General features: G+C 39.6%; 1 protein-coding gene and 1 pseudogene across 1 annotated transcript in view; both read left to right on the forward strand.

Moving 5' to 3' along the window:
• LOC115417582 (histone deacetylase 4-like) overlaps nt 1-388 on the forward strand; it is a 29,968-nt pseudogene extending 29,580 nt beyond the window's left edge.
• A 2,757-nt stretch (nt 389-3,145) lies between these two features.
• The window catches only part of LOC115417583 (TLE family member 5-like), a gene marked incomplete at its 5' end in the record, with an annotated part of 28,304 nt that continues 10,272 nt past the window's right edge, over nt 3,146-21,177 (forward strand). The window contains 3 exons of the mRNA XM_030131603.1: nt 3,146-3,196; nt 20,066-20,128; nt 20,962-21,036. Of these exons, the coding sequence (XP_029987463.1) occupies nt 3,146-3,196; nt 20,066-20,128; nt 20,962-21,036 (189 nt within the window). The remainder of the gene's footprint in view (nt 3,197-20,065; nt 20,129-20,961; nt 21,037-21,177) is intronic.

Here is a 21,177-nt window from a genome sequence, read left to right on the forward strand (position 1 = left end):
GCCCTTTCAGACTTTTTTAGCTGCTTTGCTCTTAGATGTAGTATTATTTTGTCATTGTAACAGATTGGTCAGAGCCAAAAAGGAAAGCCTTGGGTTGTGAAAAATGATAACATATAAAATCCTTACTACTTGTTTGTCTTTGTGTTGTATACGTGTGATGGCTCAGCCCGTTTTTGTTCCCCTGTTCCTCCATGTTTCTCTGTGATTCACTCCACATTTACACGTTAATACATAAACACACACACACACACACACACACACACACACAGATGTGCTCGCCGGCTCTCTGCTCCACTCGGGGCTAATCTCATTGTTGCTGGCTGTTGCCGTGTAGCTGTCTGATGTTTTGCCTCTAATTGATCCTCTGACTGGCTTTAATCTCATCTAATCTGTGCCGCCGCGCTGCTCTCTCTCCACCATCAGGCAGCCAGCAGACACACACCGATATGCACACAGACACACACGCCTACACAAACACTCTGTGTGTTTGAGGCAGGCGTGAGTGCTCTCACTCTCTCACACTGAGGTTTTTTCCGATGATAAACACATTCGTGCATAGAGAGACAAATAAAAAAATAGGCAAAACCCCATTTTTTGAATTCAGAAATTGCTGGATTTCGGCGTGTCATAGGACCTGATGTCTAAGAATATAGACATACATACTCACAACTAGCCAGATACTGAATGAGCATGAATTACCTGAATATGATTACTGTTGATTATGGTTAGATAAGTGGGATGAAGTTTCCCTACAGGGTCTTATTATAATCACTAAGCATCATTAGAGCTGTTGTTTTCTTAACTGCAAGTTGTGTGATTTTTTTTTTTTTTTATGATGCTGATGTGTATGTGCAACATAAAACCTTGAACCTTAAAAACACTGCTTTGTGTCAGGTTAGCATTGTGACCTTTGTAGCACATGTAGACATATCAAAACACTAAGAGAAACCAACGGTGCACACTGACTGAAAGGTTGATGGAAAGTTCAAGTCTGTCAGCCTGTTTGTCTGGTTTGTGTAGGATTTAACCCCTTACCCCCCCACATGCATCACACACATACAGAATTGTCATCCCATACAAAACCTATTTTACTTTTTTTGAGCCCGTTGTGAGCAGCAAGGTCAGGGACCCAGGTATTGGCTTCACATGCACTGATACATCTAAGACCAGATGTGACACATCGAGGATCCAGTCATTCAGACTACATTTGGAACGGCTCTGTGCCGCATACGTCTACATTCTTCTGTAGTATGACCAAGAATATGTCCTGGGACAGATTCCTGTCTGTCCAGCTCATCTATAGTCTGTTTCTTAAGTAAAAATCATCATGGCAACTTCATCATGTTAAAGTATTTCAGATCTTTGACATTTTCAAAACCCCACAGATACACAGTATATGCCACATTTCCACTACGTCGAACCGGCTCAACTTGACTTGGCTAGACTCAACTTGGGTACCAGGTACTATTCCTTGAGACCGTTTCCATCATAGGATACTACCGACTTTAGAGTACCTGGACGTCATAGGGACACAGCACGTAACTTCTGTGTCGTCTGCTCAGAGAGTTGCTGATAAACTCGCTCATTGCGTTTTGTCCTGTCAAGCTCACGCTGAATTTTTTCGTCAGCCACCAAGGACAGAAATGTCTGAACCTCCTCAACCGACCACGGTGTAGTTTTGCGGGCTGCCATCATGTGGATTGGCCTACGAGTATGTTTACTGTAAACTTCCGCATCTGTTTTTTTACAAAATGGTGGGTACGCACATTGATAACGCAATGATGCAGAGACAACTCTCTGACTAATCAGTGGTCTGCAATGTTTACACGTCACATTTTAGTATATCTTCCCCCATTTTGGAACCTCGGCGGAGTAGAAATCAAAAAAGGAGAACCGAGTACCAGATTCCAGGTCCTTTCATGTAATGGAAACGCAAAAAGAGTCGAGTCAAGCTAGTACCACATAGTGGAAACACGGCTTCATAAGTGATGCACTGTATTGTGAGACTGTCTCAGAGGTGTAGTGCACCAGTACGAAGCACTACCATGTTTTTTCCTAAATAATATTATCCAGCTTTAGCATAATCCATGTTCATTATTCCTGTTGCATTTCATTTGTTTTGAAAGTTTCGTCAAAAGCTACATTTTAGGCTATCAGATGACACACTCTGTCGTTGAAAACATGTAAGGCATAAACAGAGACAAAATTGAACAGCTGTTCCTTTGACTTGGTTCCATCTAGCTGCCTTCCTGTCTATGTTTTACCACACACAAACAGGCATGTAGGACACTGAAGTAGCATACCACACATGCACACTTACAATTGCAGTTCCACTTCATCAGTGGCAGGCATTGCCTCGTATCCCCACAACATCCCCACCCCCTCGCCCCCCTCCTCTAATAGCATGTCAGTTTGCCCCACTCCCCTGGCCAGTGGCAGCACCTCCATTTCCCCAGCGCAGTAATTACTTTAGGGAGCTTCAGTGTGGACTTGAACAGCTACACTATGTGTGTGTGTGTAAGGATGTGTGTGCGTGTGCACGCGCACACATATATAATTTTGTCAGTATGAGATTGAACAGAAAACAATAGTATGTGCTTCTGAGAGAGAGGGAGGGATAGCAGAAGTGTGTGTGTGTGTGTGTGTGTGTGTGTGTGTGTGTGTGTGTGTGTGTGTGTGTGCGCATGTGTGCACATTAATGTGTGAGAGATCAGTGTGTTGTTTGATTTCCAGTGACAGAGCCAGTCCCCCTGCAGACAGAGTGGGTGATTAACAGGGTTGACGCCTAGAGGGTGGCCCTCTCATTAACACTGAACACACACTCTTTCAGTCACACACACACACACACAAACACACACAAACAACAGAGGCTCTTTCTCTGCTATCTCTCCTGTTCTCTCACAGATCCTTTTCCTGTTTTTCTTTAGTGTGTGCCTGTGTGTGGACATAACATTTCTTCAGTCTTGAAATATCAAGGGTTTTGGTAGTTTATGGGATGTCACAGATGTTATGATGGTCTCCTTACACTGCTGAGTGTTGATAATTGTCATGATCTTTGAAAAGCAATTGAAGAGTTTTTGGTAAAAATATGAATTTCGATGTTGAAATTATAAATGTTACTCACTGTTTATGTGTGTGTGTTTATTTCCAGTATTATGAGATGTCCTACGGGCTCAACATTGAGATGCACAAACAGGTAAGACCAGACATTTGCCCACACTTTATACCACTTAGGCATACCAAGTGTTTTGGGGTTTTTTTTTTTGTTTGTTTGTTTACTGCTCAAGTCAAATAAAATGGAAAAAACTCAATTAGTTTTAGGACGTCTGCAATATACTGTGCTTTTCTTCAGATTTACGGGCTGTATCTCACCTATTACCACAAAGCACAGTGTTATTATCAGCTGTTTCCCCAGTAAATCCTGTCTCAATTGCCCATGTTTTCTCTCCTTATTAGAGGTGACACCAGCTCCTCTAAACAACAGAAATGCTCCCAGAATACACAGGAGAAATGTTCTTTTTATATTTTCAACCCTTTCATCAATACCTGAAAAGGCAGCTGTACTAAATAACTCACCACCATTGTCCTGAGTTATATTTTAAGGCACTTCCAAATTACATTAAGCTGCAAACGGCCTGAAAAGAAGAAGTTAGGACATACAGGGAGTTGTTGTTATTGAAGTGACATTTTATCTCATCTTGTCACAATATTCAACCTACTTAGTCTTTATAAAGTTTAATTCTCCTTGGCTTTTTTTTTTTTTAATCAGAATTAGAATACTTTATCAGTCCCAGAGGGAAATTATTGTGTGTCACAGTTGCTTCATTCAGGTATAATAAAAAGTAGCAGGAAAGAAATGATCAATACCCAAATAAATAAATAAATAAATAAATAAATTCCAAATATACAAATTAAAACTCAATTAGAACATCAATTTGAAAAATATGTACTAAAAAATTATCAATATGACAAATAAATATACATAAATAAGTGTACAAAATATTGTTGTCTTATAAAAAATGATGTGGTTAATGATGTGGTGCAAAAAAAAAGATGTGGTTATAACGAGGAATTAAACCGTCTGATGTCCACTTAATAAACCTCTCATTCCACTTCTACCCATCATTATTACACTGCCTCATTTACACTTTTTCAAGGATTTCTGATCATGTTTCCCTGTTGTTGGTCCAGATGATTCAGCCTGTTTCAGAGTTTCATGGCCATCCTTGGACATGCTCCAGCTGCCAGTTAACTCACATTATTTATGCAAGGGAAAAAAAGAAAGAATGGGACCTTCTCTTCCATAACCTTGGATGTCCAAAATAACGGAATAACACTCGCCCACTCTGTTGATGTAGACACAGCTGTGTATTCCCACCCATGCTCCCCTTACCGTGCACCTGCAGCTCTCTGATTGGCAGGTGTGAATTGCAGAGATAATCTCCCATCACTTTGGAAGTGTTTGGAGAGACGTGAATGATGTTACCTAAGGCTGTGTGTAAATGTAAGCGCCAGGGGGTGAGCTCTACGGCAGGTGCCACAACAGTTTAAGCTGTATACACCTTTCCAGTTCTTGTATGAAAATGTGTTTAGTAAAAGTCTTTTTTTTTTTCTTTTTTTTTTTTTTTTTTGCAACTGTCATCGCACAATCACCATCATTTCATACAGACACACTTCCTTTAGTCAGGTAAGAGTATATAGTACAGATTCCGAAATGTACTTTTAACTTAAATGTAAAAAGTGGCTCTTTGAAAACATTTACACTCAGCTTTACACTGGAAATTATTATCAAACGCAACATTATGACGACTTTTCTTTACGGTCTAGTTTCCTACTCTCACCTACTCTCAACAAGTCTGTTAAAAGTGTTAAGTCCAGATCTTATTATTACAATGTACAGAGCAATATGGCTGTCACCATCAAAATGTCCCCAACACTGATTTAGGTTCAGTAATAAGATATGCAACACTAGCGCAGTAGGTAAACTGTACGGTGTACTGTAGCAACACTATAGTCTAACTCAAGGGTGTCAAACATACGACCCGCGAGCCAAACCCAGCCCACCAACAGGTCCAATCTGACCCATGGGATGAATTTGGGAGATTAACAATTATTTTAGTTCAGGTTCCACATTCAGCCCAATTCAATCTCAAGGGGGTTGGACCAGTAAAATACTATAATAATAACCTATTTCATTTCATTTAATTATTTAATTTAATGACTGAGTTTTTCTCTGAATTTCGCGGGAAAAAAGTACAATTACATGAACATATTTATATTTACAAATTATTGTTTCCCCCCAAAAAATGTGAATAACCTGAACAAATATGAACAGTCTGAGATGCCTTAAGAGAAGTGCGATTTTAGCAATATTCTAAATGTTTTGTGTATTGGTAGATCCACTGTGGTCTGTAAGTTGTAATGCACATGTGTAAATGATAAACTAAGACATAATATTAGTAAAATTACACTTATTTTTTGATGAATTTCAGTTCATATTATTTGCATTTTTTTAAAGGATAGTTTGTAGATGTAAACTTTTTTCAAAATGTTTTTTTACTTTTTCACTCCAAAACAGAGAAAAGTTTGGAGCTGACATAATTTATATATTATTATGTTTTTATGTGTGTGGTCCAGCCAACTTTAGATCATAGTGACCTGAATGTGGCCCCTGAACTTGAACACTTGTCACCTCTGGTCTAACATATTCTATCATATTTTCATGATTAACTGTAAATATTTGAATGCCTTTCTCAACTTAACAACAGCAGAAATAGATATTGCATGCAAACACATTTAATGCTCAGACAAAATGTTTTTGCACTACTGCTTCTGCAAAAGTAAAGGCTTACTGCACATTGGAGTTCAGCAGCCAGACTGTGAGCCTAGAGTTACTATAATTCTTCAATTTTTGAATCATTATTTCTTTAACAGCAATAATAAAACACAGGTCAAACGAACATGTTACTGTTAGTGGTGACCTGTTCTACAGAATCATAATAAGTAGACAGCTGCTTTCACCCCTGTCTCATTATGTCTGGCTTTTCAGACTTTCCAGTTTGCAGATGTGAAACCTCCCCCCAGACCATGGTGTCCATCAAACAGCCAGTCACAGGTCTGACCAAAGGATGGGATCTTGGTCTACATTATTATTATTACTACGTATATCAGCCAATGTCCTCACAAACAGTACAGGTTAAAAATGGCCCACCTGCTGATGTCAGATGGATGGCTGCTTATAAAGGGTGATGCAGCACACCTAGAATTGCAGTGTGACAACAAAACCAGAGATACTGCATCTACAGACATGGTACAGATTATGTTTCACCAATATGTGAAACTGCTCCCAGTAATGAGGATGGATGGAAGTTGATGAAAAAGGTCTAAATGAAATAATAAGGATAATACACTAATAACAGCTACATTATGTTATCATAATTATTATTTGATTTTCCCACTCATTTTTACCTCCATCACATGAGATACATGTTGTGAGATCTTGAGACAGGTGTCAAACAAAATCCATTTTCTTCTAATCTGCTTATTTCAGAAATGTCATTTGACTTTGGGCTGAAAGAATCCATTAAAAACCCATTTTCTACTGCAAGAACTTTTATCATTTAACTGGGATTATTCCAAAACTATGGCGCATTTCCACCAAAATTACACCAGGAAAAATTTACCTCAATCCCAAACTTTCCCTGTAAAACTTCCTGGTATGGGATAGGTCTTTGTGGATTCCCTGGTATTCTTGAGGGGTGGGGCTGTGTGCTGAACACTGGCGGGTGGAACACATTTGTAGAATTTCACGCACAGTGTTAATGCCATTGTGCATCTGTGTGTTTTCCATGCAGATCGTACAGTTTTATTTGCAATTTAGTAAAACACAAGGAACAACAGAACAACTTGAGTGTCCTCCATCCTGGTGTATTATGTCACACAAATGATGATGTTGGCGTGTCGGTCGCAGTTTATGGCTTCACTGTGTTTGTTTGACCTTGAGCTTTTTCTTTCTACAATGTACAGGACTGGAGCTGTAAGTGTAGTGCCATTTCTTGTACAGTAGAATAGAATAGAATAGAAAAGAATTTTTATTTTGTCAGTAGTAGTTTGTCACACACGTAAACATGCACCACACAATGAAATTTGTCTTCTGCCTTTAACCCATCACTCAATCATGCATCACACACACTGCATGCTTGAAGCCCCATGTCAGGTGCCCAGGGGGCAAATGGGGGGGTTAAGGATTCTGTTGGGTCTCTGTAAACTTAATTTGATTCTGATTTGAATTGATAAAGCACTTTGTGACTCTGTCTGTGAAAAGTGCTCTATAAATAAAATTTACATACTTACTTAAGTGCCTTACTCAATGGCACGTCAGCCAACAACTCAGGGAATCGAACCAGCAACCCTTCAGTCACAAGCCAACTCTCCAGCCACCTCACCAGCCATCTAGGCCACGGCATCGTCAGTTATTTGGAATTATTTCGGCTACAAGAAGGATCATACTGAAACACGTGTTCTGTATCAACAGTGCCTTCCACTGGTCGTTACAACAAGAGGAAACACAACTAATTAGTTTGACCTTTTATGTCGGCACCACACAGCTATTATATGCTCCAGAGTATTTTTTCGTATCGCAATATATATCACAGGGTTAAAAAAAATCACAATATCATTTTTTTCCAATATCGTGCATCCCTAGCCCATATGTCATCACCCTATCTTGAATACATTTTCCGGAACTTTGAGGGGTGATGGAGATGCAAACCACACAGATTACCAGGAATTGTTTTACCCAGGTAAATAAATTCCTGGAAATAAATGTTCCCAGAATTGTTGGTGGAAAAGGGGCTAAAATCTGTAAATCTCTTGAATGGGGCTGAATCTTCCATGAGTATCTTAAACAAAAACATAAACATTGGTTTGGAATGCATATGTGAAAACAACCCTAAATACACTCATTAGTTAGCAACATTAATGCTAACAAGTCATAATGCAAGGAAAGGATGGATATTGTTTTTACCTCCTTCAGACTAACTTACCCCCGAGCCCTCTAAAAAGCTGACCATAGCTGTTGTTGTGGTTGTGGTTTCCATCCTCTGATTGCCTTGTTAGTAGTGTCATACAATACAATGATGCAGTTACAATGACAAGCCTATAGAATAAAATTAAGAATTTGTCAGAAAAATAAAAACTTAGTTGCTTAAAGGTGGGGTCTGAGATCTTAGAAAAATGGTTCGAGCTAGCTACATTTTGAAAATATTCAATTCAAAAGTCCAAACCCCTTTTTTTCAGACATCCTTCCAAAGCCACGCCTCCAGAGTAGTGGCATGCGCAATGCTTGTTCCCGAGAGTTCACATCAACAATTCACTGGCTGAGGCTCTGCTCCTCTCTGTACCTGGGTTGGGCTCCGACACCATCTACGATCCGGTCCAGCCCAGTCGAACCATCTCCAACACCAGCTGAGGCTCTGTCCCCTGCTTTGCTCCCGTACGCCTCGGGCTCCTACCCCGACTACGGCCCGGGCTGAGCCTCCAGCTCGCGTATCCATGCATACCTCATTCAGTTTCCTCCAACACCCCCTGCTCTTCCAGAACAGCCCCAGTTCAGACCTATGTGACTGTTACATTTCCTAGTGGTTTATGTTAGTGACAAAACAGTTTGCAGGTGAACTTTCCATCCTAATATAACTAATATAGCCAGGTTCTGGCTACGCTTCCTGTACAAGCGCTCCAGCCTCTGGGAATGCGAAGAGGGGTACGCACAGAGGGGGGGAGGGGGGAATGGCAGTTGAGTTAGATAGACATATCACCGTTCAATCACTTTGCATGGGCGCTCAAAATGATTGGATGGTGTTTTTTCAGTCCTGTCCGTTCCACAGGTGACTGATTTTTATTTTTTATTTTTGTGTTAGAGCATTTAATTAATTAGTTGTAATCGGGGTGTGAAGGGGATTTTAAGGAATATGATAAAAAATGCTCCAGAAAAACATCTCAGACCCCACCTTTAATAACTCATCTTAAAGTGAACCTGTACTGCTCATGCTTACGACATTAATTATGCTTTGTGTATTATAAACAAGAGAGGCGCAAATTCAGTAACAAAAAATTGCCATAAATGCACCACACTGGACCCTTTCATTACGTGAATTTCACATATGGGCAGAACCTACGGGGAGCAGCAATTGTCGGCTGTAAGTTACGTACCACCATTGTTTCCGTGTGATTGAGTGCGAGTAAACAAGCAGCAGTCAGTGAGAGAGATTGAGTGGAAAGCATGTGTTTGTGCTTGTTGTTTGTGCAGCTGTAAGCTTTGCACTTCGCCATTGTCCTAGAGATGCGACCCAGCACTGGCTGATAATGTGTCATCTTAGACTGGTGTCTGCTGCACGGGATCAGTGACCAGTTCATCACAGCCCAGGTAATCAGACAATACAACCAGTCTGCGTCACTACCGATGCTGGAACAGCCCATGAAGGAGGAAACATGTCACTGACCATGACTGACTGACGGAAGAGTGATTTAGTACTCACATACTTGACAACGGGTTATAATGTTACCGGACAGAACCGCTAGTATTACAGATTACAGATTACAGATTTCTTTATTGTCATTTGACAGCACAGTGTACATTATACGTGATCTTTTGAAATGGCTAGGAATAAAAATTCACTACAGGTACCTTTTGAATATAGTGGTGAAGCATTTTTTTTTAAACATCTTTTTATTATCAAAACTGTACGAACAGTGGTTGTTCTGTAAGGCAAGGCAAATTTATTTATATAGCACCATTCATACACAAGGCAATTCAAAGTGCTTTACGAAGGCATGAAATTACATTAAAATCATAGAGATTAAAACATTAAACAAAAGGAAATTGCAGAAAAGATTAAAAAAATAAATAAAATAAAGAAGGAAATTAAAACAGGAATAAGAGATAGTTAAAACAAAAGCTTGCCAAAATTTAAGAATTTAATGTTAAATCAATTATGACAGTTAAAATTGTGAGTTGCAGTACTGGTATTAGAACTGAAAAAACTACTCTGATCAAAGGCAGCTGTAAACAAATGAGTTTTTAACCTTGATTTAAAAAGAACTGAGAGTTTCAGCAGATCAGTTTTCTGGTTGTTTGTTCACAAATAAGAACAACAATAAAACAATAAAAAATGGTGCAGTTAGGTTGAGTAGAGCTAAAAAGGAGAAGGACTCTTTCCCCTGGGCAGAGGAGAGACTCAGACACCGTGTCCATACATCAGTTTGTGCAGGTGAAGCTGGGCAAGTAATTTATGCTCAGGCTGTAGGAGGACGAGAGCGATGGGCCTCCGAAAGGCCAGCTCATATCGGTGACCCCGCCTGCCACCACCTGTCTACACACTGTCCCATGATTGACGGCGTACACACTGACAGCCATATTGGAAGAACCAAGAAACACTTTGACAAATGTGCACATACAGACACACACACACACACGCCTATATATATATATACACACACACACACAAGTAGTGGCTCACATGATTTAAAGACCTTCCCATTTATGCGTCCACACAAACTCTGCAGTAGGAAGCACAAGGCAACCACTGTGATACATGAGGGTTACACACACGCACACACACACACACACACAGGGCATTATGTGTACAATTCAATTCATCACACCCTTTTCTTTTATCTGACAGGAATGAAATTCGCAGTCACAAGTGGGGTTGTGTGTGTGTGTGTGTGTGTGTGTGTGTGTGTGCGTGTGTGCGCGCGTGTGTGTGTGCGTCTCCACAGTCTTTGTGATATTGTGCATTGCTCATGCTCTCTGCTGCTCTCTGCTTTTGGCCCCCTGCTATTTTTATTGTGTGTGGATTGAGCCCGCCAACACGAGAGTTTGTGCACATATTCACCTCTGTCACCGCATTTGCTTGTGTATGTGTGAATGCGTGTGTGTCACAGCCACACGTTCATAAGCAACTGTTGTCTGTTGGTCGTGTGTGCTTATCCTCTGAGTGAATGTGTGTGCTCCCACTTTCATTGTGCACTGTACGAGTGGGTGTGGAAGCTGGTTCCATTAGAGAGTTGAAATTGAAGGGGATGTGTGGAAACGAGTGTCGAGGAGCATTCATGTCTAGGCCTATTGTACTGAGCCTGTTTCCTCCCATGTGCTCCTCCTCCTCATCCTCTTTTCTCTCTTTGCATCTCTTTCTCTATTTCCCTCTCTTTCTTTCTTTCTCTCTTGCACTCTCACATATTCAATCACTCCCTCTTGATCACACTGTCCTACTCAATTCGGAAACGGCCTCTCTATACTCTGTTCGCTCTCCTCATCTCGTGTTGCTGGCTCTTTATTTCCCTCAGTTTTGTCTTAATAAGGAGAAGCAGGGTTTTGTTGTGGAAGGGACACTGAATATGATGAATGGTATATTCTTCCATTTTGTCTCCCAATGAATGTGTCTCATCATTGACAACATACTCATGGATCTGTGTTTCATTTGCAGATAGTGGAAGTGACCGTTTGTAAATTAGGGGTCTCCTTTGGACTCACACAGAAAACAGGGTCATTCCATATTAAAGGACTAGTTTGAGACGTATTTCCAAACCTCTCAGATTCCTCTGTTTACATGAAAATTCACGTAACTTATGGAGACATTCCAAATATAGTTAGATCTGTAGATATTTGGACAGTGACATAGATGTGGTAATTTTGCCTCTGTACACCACTACACTGGATTTTAAATGAAACAATCGAGATGTGACTGAAGTGTGGACTTTCGGCTTTAAAGCAACAACACAGAACTTTTGCTTGTGGGGTCCCCCTAAAGTCAAGAAACGGTATTGTCTGTAACAGCTGTGGTAAAATCTCTATCTTGGTAATACTCACACATTTGTTGACAAGCCATTGATGCTGGCAGACTTTCTGAGGCAAGACAGGAGACATACTGATAGAAATTTACAGGGTCTTCCTCAGCAAATCATGATTAAAATCACCCAATATAAAGTTTGGAGCCTCTGGTCTGTAATCTCTGTACAACATCAAATACAGTGCAGGAGGCAGGATCGGCATTTCCCTTTGCAAAGTGAAAGTGAAACTTACGATGCATTACTAATTCCTCTAAGTCTCCCACTGTTGTGAAGCTCATTTACCTTTTCACTACCTCCTGAAACTTCGCAAACTTTAATTTGCAACGGCACCAACAAAAGTTGAATGTCAGGTGTCCAGATTTGTTGTGTGATAATAACAGAGCTGCAGTATCGTTCATTCATATACAGACATACCCCACCTCCCTGTGTTTTACCCATTACTTCAGTATTGTGGTTAAGGCGGAAGGGGGTCCTGAAGCCATCCGTGGCGCGATCGGAGTTGTGGTCCTGTTCGGTGAAAGCCATGACACAACAGTCCTTCAAATCCTTTTGGAAGCGAACATTCCCCTGGAGCTCGTCTCCTTTATTCCTTCAAAACGAACATAAAAGCACCAAACTCCTTACTGCCAGTCACTGCGTGCACATGCACCCATCTATTATTATTATGCATTTAGGAATTATTACAACTATTTCAACCCTCTAAGACCTAGCTAAACATTACCTGGCGACCAGAAGCATCTACTGATCTACAATGGTTAATAACTTTTCAACCGGTTATCCTCTATCTAATCCTCTATGCGTTTACAAACTGACCCGGTAGGTCACTTGGGCATTTTCGGAAATTTGTCACAACGTCCACTGTGGGAAGCAGAGTTCCATGCACCTGCTTTCGCTTGGTCGATATGTTTGTTGTTGCTGCTACTGTGGCTGCGTGGAGCTCCGCTTCCCACAGTGCACGTCGCGGCAACTTTCCTAAAATGCCCAAGTGACCTACTGGCTCAGTTTGTAAACAAATGAATTGTTAATGGTGGAGTACACTTTGAAATTGTTCACTGTGAGGGAAGAGATTCAGGTCCATAATCACAGAAAGACTTACAGATTTGTGATACTTAGGCTCGGTTTTAGAGATTTGATGAAAAATTGGTGATGGAAGTCATACGCAGCTTTAACAGTTAAACACAAAGTCCCTCCAAACCAAGGTTTTTGGATGAACAGAGGATTGTTTTCAATACTTGGATTAAAAAATCTTTCACTGTCAGCAACAACCTGAAGTCTGGAACCCATGGACAACACCATCGTCTCTGAAAATGCTTTTCCAGGTCATGAGTTGTGTCATTGTTCAGCTACTTATGGACCTGACTTTATTAGGTCTGTATCTATAACAGCTAAGAAACTACTGTCCCTTGACATTTGAATTAATTTCATGCATTTTGCCAATCAAGCCATCTATATGACACGTGCAGCTGCAAAACCCTCCTCTAGAACTCCCACATAAAACCAGATCTGGTGTATATTTTGGACTTTTCCTCTTACCAGACTCTGAAAATGACACAAAATTCTAAATGGATCAAATGACCCTTCCTCATACAAACAGCAGACTAGATAAGGCACTTACATTTCTTTTTCCTGTTATTTTTACGGCTGTTAGGTGTGTTCATACAATGTCCACATTAATATCTGTTATAGGAGTGTGAGATTTTTTTTTTTTTAAGTATGATCTATTTGGAGATTTCCTCCAAATAACTTGTTTTTGTGTATTTTTATGAGCATGCACACAGTAAACCATCATTTATGTTGTTTTTGCTGTGTGTTCTTATACCTGAATATAATCTGACAACATCATGGTGCAGTTCAGGAGCTTCTGCCTGAATTTATGAATGTAATGTAAATTAAATACTCCAGATCCACCAAGCAACCAATACAGTGAACAGAAAGTAATTGTTTGCTAAAATATTTACATAATATTACATTTGAACAGTATTTTCAGCAAAATGTGTTTTATTGTATTCAGTAAAAGAAACTCAATCTGCAGAATGTCTTTTTTCAAGGGGTTAAGTTATTATATAATATAGTGTTATTGTGTTCATCTGTAAAGAATACCTGTAAGAGTATTTTTAAGTCATTTTATTGCATTTTTTATGTTAAAAGTTATAAGTAACCTTTACAGGGTGCTTGTGCAGGTCAGTTAATGTTTTTCAATATAAGCAAATACAATTTCACCGTTCTATTATCATTGTGGTAGTTCTTTACAAAAACTTGGATAAGCTACAGCAGATAATACATTAAAAAAAAAAAAAAAAAATCTCTAAAGCTTAAAACCCAAAGCGTAAAAGTCCTTCAGTTAGTTTTGATGTTCTCCATGTTGACTTTACAGTGGTGGTGCTGCTAATGGTAGGAACACCCTGCTCTGAGACTGGATGGTGGACCATGAAACTGCAGAACAACCCTGATAGGGAATAGAATAGAATAGAATAGAATAGAATAGAATAGAATAGAATAGAATAGAATAGAATAGGCTTTATTGTCATTACACAGGTTGTGCAGTGAAATTACAGGTGTTCTCTGCCACTAACAATGCACTATGTGACTAGAAGACAAACATCTGCCTTTAAAATGTAGTTCATTAAAGGTAGTATAATAAAGTTTTTTGCCCGTATTGTGTAAAGATCATGCTTTTTGAAATACTCTAACAAAAACTACTTGTCATAGTCTAGTTGTATTCTAAAGATGAAGTACGAGACAAATATTGAACTTCACACAGGAGCGAAGTGTCAGTCCTTGTGCTGTACCTTCGTCCTTGTGTTAGTACAGGAGTGAAGACCTTTCTTTCCATGTAAGTGTCCTATTCTAAAGAACATATGAATGTAAGCATTGAGTCTTCAGTCATATTGTTCCATCAGTGTGGCCGGTTTAATAGTGTGTGTGATTCCTTGTGGATGTAGAACGCTCCTGTCAATGAATGTGGGCTCTAGTAGCTCTCAGAGTAAAATGTAACGAGAATAAAAGAAAAACATTCAGATTTTCCAAGAAAAAAAAACTGAGGGAGAGACAGGGAGGACGATGAGAGGATGCGCAGATAAAAGAGGAGGCAGGAGCGTGGCTGAAAGCGCAGATCGACGGTAAAAAGGTTAGTGAAAGAGGGAGGACGAGGCGCAGCGGTGGTTAGGGTTAGCACGCAGCCGGTCCCACCGAGACATTTTAGAGAGACATTTTGGAGATGTCAGGGAGGGGGTGTGTGTAATGATGAGCGGATAGGAGTGAAGCGCTTGATGGGGAAGCTGTGCTCTGCATGCCTAATGACTGTTCGGAGGGCCCCCGCTCTCATCCTGCCACGAATTAGGCTCTAACACAATTACTGCTGCTTTGCATATCTCAGACGGATTGGATGATTACCAACCAAATGTGATAATAGACCTGCATGTGAGAAAGACAGGCAGCCTGCACAACGAGGACGACCAACGTGTGGGTGATTGATGTGTGTGGGTGTGTGTGTTCGCGTGTGCATCCGTCAGTTCTGAAGAAGAGTATTGAGTACAAGCAACTTAATTAATGAGGCGAATAAAAAGAAGCTGCTATCAGTGTGTGTGGATGAGAACACGTATGATGCCAGATATGTGTGTCCCGGTTTCAGAAGGTCATAGATGCTGGTTCTCATACAGCTGAGGTTGTGAGTTGAATCTCTGATTCACAGTTTACCTTTAATGAGGGTTTAAAGGCTAAATCTGGTGATATTCTGTGTTTTTTTCCCCCCTTTATTATCCTCTAATCCTTTAAAAAAAATGTAAACAAATGCTACAAACAATAACTGAATCCTGGGTAAAGAAAAAGAAAAAAAAAGGTAATTTAACCCATAAAGACCCAGCGCTACTTTTGTGGCAGTTCCCAAATGATTTTTTCTCTGTATTCAACCTTTCTTAAATGATTTATCACCATTTATTATGATATTATCCTCTGAATTGCATGTTTTTTCATTGTAAATCAGGTATTTTCCTATATTTAATTTACTGATCATGTAGATGTTCATAATAGCTCAGATTAAAGTTGAGGGCTATTACACCAGAAACAGAGACAACTGAAGAAAAAGTGACTTTTCCAGTGAATTTGTCATTAACTGAACATAAACCCAGTGTTTCCATCCACTGTCTTTGATCCAACTCCATGGGTTTTACTGGTGAATCAATGTTGTAGAAGATGACGGTGTTTCCACGGTAACTACGGAGCCTCTGAACGTCAAAATGGGTCATATCTGATGACCATGAAAAGATGACAAACTGTGTTTTACACCAATTGTTTCAACATGTTGATAGGTTTCGTGGATCAGACGTTATTAAACCTTTTCGATCAGATGCGTTAGTCTTACACCAGTGGCTCTTCGGCTCTTTATGGGTTAATTATCCTTTGCAGGAAACATTAAGCATTAGTTCTTTGTTTATTTAGAGATCAGATCAGAGACAGAGAAAACTGAAATAAAAGTGACTTTTTCAGCAAATATATCAATAACTGATCATAAAGCCATTATGTCCATCAGCTGTCATTTATCAAACTTCATGGGTTTTATTGGTGAATCAATGTGGTTGAAGATGACAAACTGCATTTTACACCAATTGTTTGCATGTATTGTTAGAATTAGTGGATCAACAGGTATTAAACATTTGAGATCAGTAGATGATTTTGTTCAGTGGCGGATGTTTGGGTCTTTATGGGTTAAGTACAAAACACAAATCAATGTGCCACATTTCCATAACAAAGCACAAAAGCCCTGTAGTTTACTGTGAATCAAAACAACATGTATCAGGGTTTCTGCAGGTCATTTAAAAGCATTAAAAGTCATTAAATAGATGTTGTGAAAATAAAAGCCTTAAATAGCATTGAAAAGAATTAAATTTGATGTCCAGAGGCATTAAAAAATTAAATACACTTGATGGTGAAAAAAAGCATTGTTATTCACAATTTATTTTGATTATATAAAAATTCAATAATTTTGATCAGAGGTATAGTGTGATAATTGACATGCGGAACCCTTTAATTGGCTATTGTTTATGCCCGATGCATGAAGTCACAACACTGGATGCTTGGAATGCAACGTGCTGTGAGCGTGCTCATGCTGTGGCGAAAGAGCAGAGGGAATATTAGCAAATGTCGGAAAAATCAGAAAATGCAAGTTTCAGCAGGAGTGACTGGAGGAGGAGCTATTCAGAACCTGTTTAAAGCCTGTCGATGGTAAACCATATGTGTATATAAAACTGTATCTGCAATTGGGCATGGGCATTAAATTTATTTGAGGTCCATTAAAAAGCATTAAAAAGCATTGGCTACAAGTGCAAAGAAGCTGTGTTTTTGTGCTGCTGCAAATAGTCATGGATGGTGTTTTAATATCTTAGCAAATTTAAAACATTTTTGCAATCTGTCTTTTCATTGGTCAATTCCTTCTTTGTAGAACTGCTGGGGCTGTAACATTAGAACTATTACATTTCTTTTTGACTCTCCCTTGTAAAAGTAAAATCTCTACTGCGTTCTTTCTCACTTTAGACTGCATATATACAGGGTGGGGAAGCAAAGTTTACAATATTTTGAGGCAGGGATTGAAAGACAGTGTATGACCAATTAGTTTATTGAAAGTCATGAGAATTTATTTGCCACAAGAAAATTGACATAATAGAAAATGTTTTTATTCTATGTGTCCTCCTTCTTTCTCAATAACTGCCTTCACACGCTTCCTGAAACTTGCGCAAGTGTTCCTCAAATATTGGGGTGACAACTTCTCCCATTCTTCTTTAATAGTATCTTCCAGACTTTGTCGTAATAGTTTTGCTCATAGTCATTCTCTTCTTTACATTATAAACAGTCTTTATGGACACTCCAACTATTTTTGAAATCTCCTTTGGTGTGACGAGTGCATTCAGCAAATCACACACTCTTTGACATTTGCTTTCCTGATTACTCATATGGGCAAAAGTTTGTGAAAAGGTATGGATAATAGTGTTAGGTATGATTATGACATCAATATATGTTTGGTTTCAAAACAATTGACATAGTGCCTGCTGAGAAAAAAACAACTAAATGTTCATTGTAAATTTTGCTTCCCTGCCCTGTATATATATATATATATATATATATATATATATATATATATATATATATATATATATATATATATATATATATATATAACGGCTGCTCGATATTTTAGCAATAATTGAAATCACGAGTATTAAAAACGATTATTTGTTAACCTTAAAGTTGTTTATTTTTTTCTTGCAAAACAATGTAAGATATACTCTTTAAATATAAATAAAGCTTTTAACCATTAAAACAAAGTATGTTCACTTTTGTACGAAACAAAAAAATCTTTGAATGCAAATAAGTATACTGTAAATTCAAGTATGTTTCCTTTTGTAAACAAATAGTGCACTGGAATTAAACTGCTCTAGACTTGCCATAGAATTGGAGCAATAAAAAAAAACTCACGTAAAGTGCAAATTATAAATTCAAGTATGTTCAGTGTAGTATGAAACATAGTAAATTCAGTGACGTGCCGTGAGGTTTCAGTCAGGTTAATACGGGAGTTGCAGCGTAAAGAGATTCGGAGACTGAAGATTGCATTGCGGACGAAGTTGTAGACGGACTTTTTTTATGTGTTTTAGTTTTTCATAAGATTATGATAAAGGTCGCGGTGGTTAAACTTTAGATGGTTCAAAAGGTTTGCTGTGTTACCGGTCGGTGCGGACGCAACTACGAAACACTTTTTGCACGTAATGGGTTTTTGCTCTTTATCAAACCCAAAGTGATTCCATACAATTGAATTTGACTTGCCTTTTTTGTTTACCAAGCACTTCTGCTGCGATTCTCCTGCCATTTTTCCAGACCGCTAGGTACAACTGTCCTCTTTGGGTGGACCTGCCGGCGAGCAGGCAGCTGTAGTTTAGAGGGGGGCGGGGCTGAGCAGCTCATGGTAGCTTGCGTGCGTGTGAATTAAACAACTAAAAATTAATAATCGTTTTTTTCTCGATTACATAATTTTTGTAATCGTTGCGTGTAATAATCGAAATCGTAATTGAATTTCGATTAATTGCACAGCCCTAATACATATATATATATATATATATATATATATATATATATATATATATATATATATATATGGTAAGGCCCATTTTACACCAGAGATTGAGAAGCAGAGATGAAAAAAAAGAACTGAGTTTGACAAAAATAAAGGCTAATACATGGTTCCATTGCAACAGGATTTTGCAGCACCAGAGGTACATTCCCACCATTTTGGACTGAAGGCAGCAGTTTGTCCTCTTCCTTCACATCTCTTTGTCAGTACCAAAGGTGTCAAACATACGGCCCGTGGACCAAAACCGGTCCCACAAAGGGTCCAGTCTAGCCTGTGGGATGAATATGTGAAATGCAAAAATTACACTGAAGATATTAACAATCAAATGTCCCAAAATCTTTTTTCAGGGGTCACATACAGACTAATATGATCTCAAGTGGGTCAGACCGGTAAAATACTATAATAATCTTAATTACATATATACATTATACATAGTGACAACCCCAAATTTTTCTCTTTATTTAAGTGTAAAAAAGTAAAATCACTTGAAAATTAATTTACATTTACAAACTATCCTTTCACAAAAAATGTGAATAACCTGAACAAATATGAACAACCTGAAATGTCTTAAGAGAAATACATGCAGTTTTAATAATATTCTGCCTTTTATTCAATGTTTTTTGTCTGAAGATCCACTGTGATCTGTAAATTGTACTGCATGTGTAAATAAGATAGAACATAATTTCAAGTTGTTCATGTTATTCACATTTTTAAGGAAGCTTTGTAGATGTAAAAATTTTCATAATGTAACTTTAACTTAAATTGTACTTTTTTCGCTGTTATTATTTTACTGTTCTAACCCACTGGATGTGACCCCTGAACTAAGATGAGTTTGACACCCCTGGTCTGTACTTTTTACTACAACTCTGCTACACGGGACTGAAAGCTGCCATTAAAAGCCCCTCTTTGCTTCTGTACAAAGTACTGCTTGATCAAAGTACTTTCAAAACACAGGTCTGCATCATCTTGAAAATGATAACAAACCTAATGGTTGCTTTTGGCTTTTGAAGCGCTGTCAAGGTGGAAGGAAGGTGTATTAGTTAATGATGCCTCGAGAAAATCTGCCTTTTAATTTGCTAAATGTCTCTTTCTCAACAGGCTGAAATCGTGAAGAGATTAAATGGGATCTGTGCACAAGTCCTGCCCTACCTGTCTCAGGAGGTAAGCAGACACACACTCACACACACACACTACCACAAAGACGTCAGTGACCCCCGACCCCCAGCCCTATTCCTTACATCCTGGAATGAGATCATCCTCATTCCTGCCTCATTACCTCCCCGCCTCCGTGACCCCTCGCTCTTCCTCCTTCCACATCTCCACTCACGTCATTCATCATCACTGGGCTTCCTGTGTTCCTTCTCCACCTCACTCTCACTTTCACTTCATCCTCCCCTTCCCCCCGCCGTTTCCTTCATGATTCTCCTCCGCCGGATTCAATATTTCCTCCCGCCTCTACTGTCTATTTTCACCTCCTCCTCCTCCTCCCCCTCCTCCCTATTTGACCTCCCCCTCCACTGCCGCCTCTGCTCTTTTCCTTTATACGTGTGTGTTTGTGTGTGTCAGCGTAATAAATGGTTGTGTGATTCAGATAAGCCATGCTCTTATCTGCCCACCAGGGGGTTGACCTCCACCCATTACAGAACACCGGCCGACCATCCATTCTCCGGTGTCACATGAGGCTTTTGTGTGTGCGTATGACTGGATGAATAGGAGAATGGCCAGAGGGAGGGAGGGGGTGGGAATGGAGGGGAGGGGGGGGGTGCATCACCAGAGTCGTGTTGTCTCTGTTGGGACTATTGATATTGATCTAACCTCTACACCTCTCTCTCTCTCTCTCTCTGTCTTTCTCTCTGTCTCTCTCTCTCCCACCCCCTCACCCCCCAAAATCTCTTGCCCACGTTTCTGTTTGGCTTTTATTGTGTCCACCCCACCCCCACCCCTCACCCCCCACACACACACCCCCTGTCACTCCCCCTCCCTCCTGTCCCCAGCACCAGCAGCAGGTCCTGGCAGCCATAGAGAGGGCCAAGCAGGTCACCCCCCCAGAGATGAACTCCATCATAAGGGTACGACGTTCCAGCCCCCAGCCCAACCTGTGGCCAATTACTGATCATTATCGTCACTTCAATTACTTTTTACATCAGCTTTGCAAGATTTTTTTTTTTTTAATCTGGTAACAGTTTGCTGCACTGAGCTGTAGGACCAAA

This window comes from Sphaeramia orbicularis, chromosome 4 (assembly GCF_902148855.1).
Source record: "Sphaeramia orbicularis chromosome 4, fSphaOr1.1, whole genome shotgun sequence".
NCBI lineage: Eukaryota > Metazoa > Chordata > Actinopteri > Kurtiformes > Apogonidae > Sphaeramia > Sphaeramia orbicularis.